This window comes from Durio zibethinus, chromosome 5 (assembly GCF_047325235.1).
Source record: "Durio zibethinus cultivar Kanyao isolate XHJ-2024 chromosome 5, ASM4732523v1, whole genome shotgun sequence".
Classification (NCBI taxonomy): domain Eukaryota; kingdom Viridiplantae; phylum Streptophyta; class Magnoliopsida; order Malvales; family Malvaceae; genus Durio; species Durio zibethinus.
In genome coordinates, this window is record NC_143166.1 from 10,599,149 (window position 1) to 10,603,824 (window position 4,676).

General features: G+C 29.7%; 1 protein-coding gene across 1 annotated transcript; it reads right to left on the bottom strand.

The window, feature by feature from the left end:
* Window positions 1-3,603: 3,603 nt before the first annotated feature.
* Window positions 3,604-4,211, bottom strand: LOC149518752 (uncharacterized). The gene is made up of 2 exons (XM_089760387.1): window positions 3,919-4,211; window positions 3,604-3,760 (listed from the first exon to the last, which is right to left on the bottom strand). Exons 1-2 carry the CDS (start codon window positions 4,209-4,211, stop codon window positions 3,604-3,606), a joined length of 450 nt encoding a protein of 149 aa, XP_089616513.1.
* Between the last annotated feature and the right edge of the window lie 465 nt (window positions 4,212-4,676).

Below are 4,676 nucleotides of genomic sequence, written 5' to 3' on the forward strand. Positions count from 1 at the left end.
GATGCAGGTTGAAATAACTTGTGGGTTGGTGCCTTAATGAAACGGTGCATTTAGATGTCATATAAACCTAAAACAATAAGTTTTTCTTACTTTTTCTTTTCTTTCTAATACCTAGTTCTATCATTTCTCTCTCTAAACCTAGTTTTCGTTGATGAAAACTTCAAATAGCTACTGGATTCTTCAAACTTTGATTGTGAATATCATCGAAAAATTCATAAGTTGTTAGAATTTTCATTAGATTTTGGAAATTTTCTAAAAGAAATTTCTTCTTTTCTTTCACCTTTCTAAATTAAAACAACCTTCATTCCAAAAATTTTCTTGAAACAAATTAGTGTTACTTTTTCCTAAAAAAATACAAGGATCACGAGGCCAACAAAATCTCCAGATTTAAATCAAACTTGTTGCCCTGCCTTCCTAATTCGCCTCTTTTCTTTTCTCTTCAAAGATGCCAAAAGAGTCCAAAAAATAAAATGTCCCAAAATTTGCATGATTTTGCTGCCTTTCTAATTCTCTTTTTCCTTTCCCCTTTTTTGATATGTGAATAGTAGTTTATATAGGAATTGCTTTTAGTGAAGATTAGGTTTTCAAAATTCAAAACTGAAAACTTTATCTTATTTAATCTGAAATTTGATTTCAAAATGGTACAGGGATTTCAAAATTTAATCTGATCAACAAATTTCAAAAAAATCTTATTCATTCATATTTCTTCTAAATTTCAATTTCAATTTTATTTTTTATTTTTTATAATAATAATAATAATAATAATAATAATAATAATAATAATAATAATAATAATAATAATAACTAGAATTGGGTTAAAACTACCATGGCTTGGTCTATGCTATTTTTAAATAAAGCCTGATTATCAAACATGCTGAATTGAAGGCCCTAAGCTTAATGGATGTCTATAGTTACTCTTCTTTGTATACCTTTTATGAAATAAAATATATGTAAAGACGTAGACAACCATTACATCTATGTATGACTTATTCAAGAAAAACACAAATTTGAAATCTAAAAATTAATTTGATGTCGATTGAACCAAAATATGAAAATGGAGTGACCTAGACAAAGCCAAAGTTTGAAAGCAACAATCTGTACTGAGTCAAATCTTACAATAAGATAACCTAGATTAAGCTAAAGTTTGAAAATGAAATGACCTAGATTGAATCAAAGTTTGAAAATAAAATAACTTGGACTAAGTCAAAATCTGAGAATGAACAGTTCAAACTGAACCAAAGTTCCAAAGTAAGAGGATTTAACTTGAGCCAAAATTTGAAAGCAAATCAACTTGGATTGAACCGAAGTCTAGAAATAAAATGATTTAGACTAAGCCTAAGTCTAAGAATGAACAGTCCAGATTGATTTAAAGTTTAAAATTAAGAGGATTTGATTTAAGCCGAAATCTGAAAACAAAATGACTTGGATTAAACCAAAATCTGAAAATTAAATGACCTAGATTGAACTAAAGTCTAGAAATAAAATAACTTGCACTAAGCCGAAGTTTAAGAATGAACAATCAGGACTGAGATGAAGTTTGAAAGTAAAAGGATATGGCCTGAGTTAAAATCTAAAAACAAAACGACATGAATTGAATAGAAGTTTGGAAATAAACTGACTTAGCTTGAGTCGAAGTATAATGACATTGGTTGCATTAAGATTTGAAAATAGCATGGACTTAGCCATAAAAAATTGCCACTTCACTATTAAAAATTTCAATCAACTAAGGATCAAAATTTGAAAAATCTTTCTATAAAAAGAAATCCCTAAAATGCATGCACCAATACTATGAAATGCCATGCTTATCTGATTATGCTAGAAAGGTTCTCAAGCCCATTTCTATTCTTATTTCCTCTTTAGTTTTTGATCATTTGACTTTTTGGGCATAATTGACCAATGAAACATCCTCATCTTTTAGTTTTAACAAAATTAATAGCTCGACTATGAACTTCCTACCAAGTTTTTATTGCTCTTATTTCACTTGCCCTTGTCACTTTTATCTTTCTAAAGTAATGCAAGAAGTTTTCATATTATTACATGTTCATTCATTATCATTTCAATATAATGACAAACATAACGCCATCACACATTTCTTTTAACCTTTGTGGAGTGAAAAAGAAAAGGCACTAGAATAAAAATGGGAATGGTAACAAAAAGGTAAGCATTGTCATAAAGAAATAAATATATCTTTTGAGAAAACAAATTCATCAACCAAACAATTATGGGAATGGGTTATAGAAATTAGCTTAAGTGGGTCATGGGTACCTAATCAGATGATCATGAATCACAGTAACCAAAAGTATTTCTAAAAAAATCTATCCAATTGAAGTCATTGATTCTTTTGAGCTCATTAAATCACACTTGCCCCATTTGCTATGAGAATGATATTATGCCTTTTTAAGCTTTCAACTTAGATATCCTTCCTTGACTCAAATCACCCTTTTCATGTTTACAATTCTAGTCTTTTTTTATCTTTTATCTTTTTCTTTTTAAGGAAAGTATTTTTTTTCACAGCATCTGAATATATCAGATTAGGTAGATCTTTTCCATCCATTTTTGCCAAAATTAGCGCTCCTTCTTAGAAAACTCTTTTGACCACATATGGACCTTCTCAATTGGACATCTATTTCCCTCTATTATCCAGATGATTTGAGAGAATCCTATTTAAAACCAACTCTCTTTTACGAAAATAATGAAGATGAACTTTCTTATCATATGCCTATATCATTCTTCTTTGGAACAACTAATAATAGCAAAGTGCTATGAGTCTATTTTCTTTAATAAAATTTAACTACTCATAGTGATTTTGAACCTATTTTGCTTCTTATAATTCAGTTTTTATTAAAACCTTTAAAGAAAGAATCTCAACCTCTATAGGTAAAATAACTTCCATTCCATAAACCAATGAAAAACATGTAGCACTAATTAAAGTGCGAACTAAGGTTCGATAGGCATGTAAAATAAAAAGTAACTTTTCATGCTAATCCTTATAAGTACTGGTCATCTTTTTCAAAATTCTCTAGATATTATTATGTACAACCTTTACTGCTTCATTGATCTTTGAGCGATTGGGTGCAGAATTATGATGCTTGATATTGAACTAATTGTATACCTAATTCATTATCTTACTATTCAAATTTTGAGCATTATCTGAAATAATCCTTTTTGGGAGCTCATATCTTTATATCACCTATTTTTTAATGAACTTACATACCACTGATCTAGTCATATTAGCATATAATGCCACTTCAACCCATTTTGTGAAATAGTCAATCATTAAAAAAATGAATCTATGTCCATTTGAAGCTTTTGGTGTGATGGGTCTGATGACATCCATACCCTATATCGAGAATGCCCGTAGTGGTGCTATAACATGTAAACTATTTAGAGAGGCATGTATTTTATCTGTATAGTTTGGCATTTGTGGCATTTCCTAGAATAATCAATGTAGTCACTTTTCATCATTGACTAGTAATACCCTACTCTCATAATTTATCTTGCCATCATATGGCCATTCATATGAGCTCCACAAATCCCATCATGAATTTCTTCAAGGATTTTTTGTGCTTCTGTTGCATTTACACATATTAAGAAAACTAGATTTCAATTCTTTTTATATAAGATATTCCTGTCAAGGAAGAATCCAATAGCTAGCCTCCTAATAATCCTCTTGTTATTGTATGTTGCATGCTTTGGGTATTGTTGACTCCTAAGGTATTGTAAGATGTCATGATACAAAGATTTTCCATCGACTTCTTCTCTAACGTTTGAACAATGTGCCGAAGACTTTTTCACATCAAGGTTAATGGGTTGAATCTCAGTATTTGCTTATATCTTGATCATTACCACTAAGATGGCTAAAACGTCAAAAATTTAATTATTTTCTTAAACAAATGTTCGAATTGGACCCTTTAAAACTGTTTGATCAAATTAGGGATATATTTATGGTATTTAATTAGCTTTGCATCCTTTGTTTCCCATTCTTCTTTTAGCTCATACATGACTAAGGCTAAATCTCTATAAACTTCTAAAACTTTCAATTTTCTTTCAATTGTAGTGTATAAGCCCATAACACTAGCTTTATATTCAACCACATTATTGGTGCAATTGAAGTTTAGTCTTGCTATACTAGGAATGTAATTTTCTTTCAGGGATATTTGGATTGCCCCAATTCTATGTCCTAAAGCATTTATAACTTTATCAAAGTACATATTCGAAAACTTTTAAATAGGCCTTTCTTTATCAACTTCGAAAACAACCATTAAATCCTTGTTCGAGAAATCAAGCTTCATCAACACATAATCATCAGCAACTAGCTCTACTAGAAATTTAGCTACCATACTCTCTTTAATTACTTTTTAAGTCACATAGACAATATCGTATTTAGAAAACATTACTTGTCATTGAGCAATTCTTTTAGAAAAAGAAGATTTCTCAAAAAATATATTTAGAGTATCCAACTTTGCAATGAGATATGTGGTATGGTACAACATATACTGCCTAAGCTGATAAGTTGGCCAAGCTTAAACACAACACATCTTTTTCAAGGAAGAGTGCTTCAAATCAAAATAAAAAATTTATTTACTTCAATAATAGATAGCTCGCTCTTTCTTATTTGTGTCATCCTATTGTCCTAACACACATCCCATCAAGCTTTCATTCACTATTAGATACAA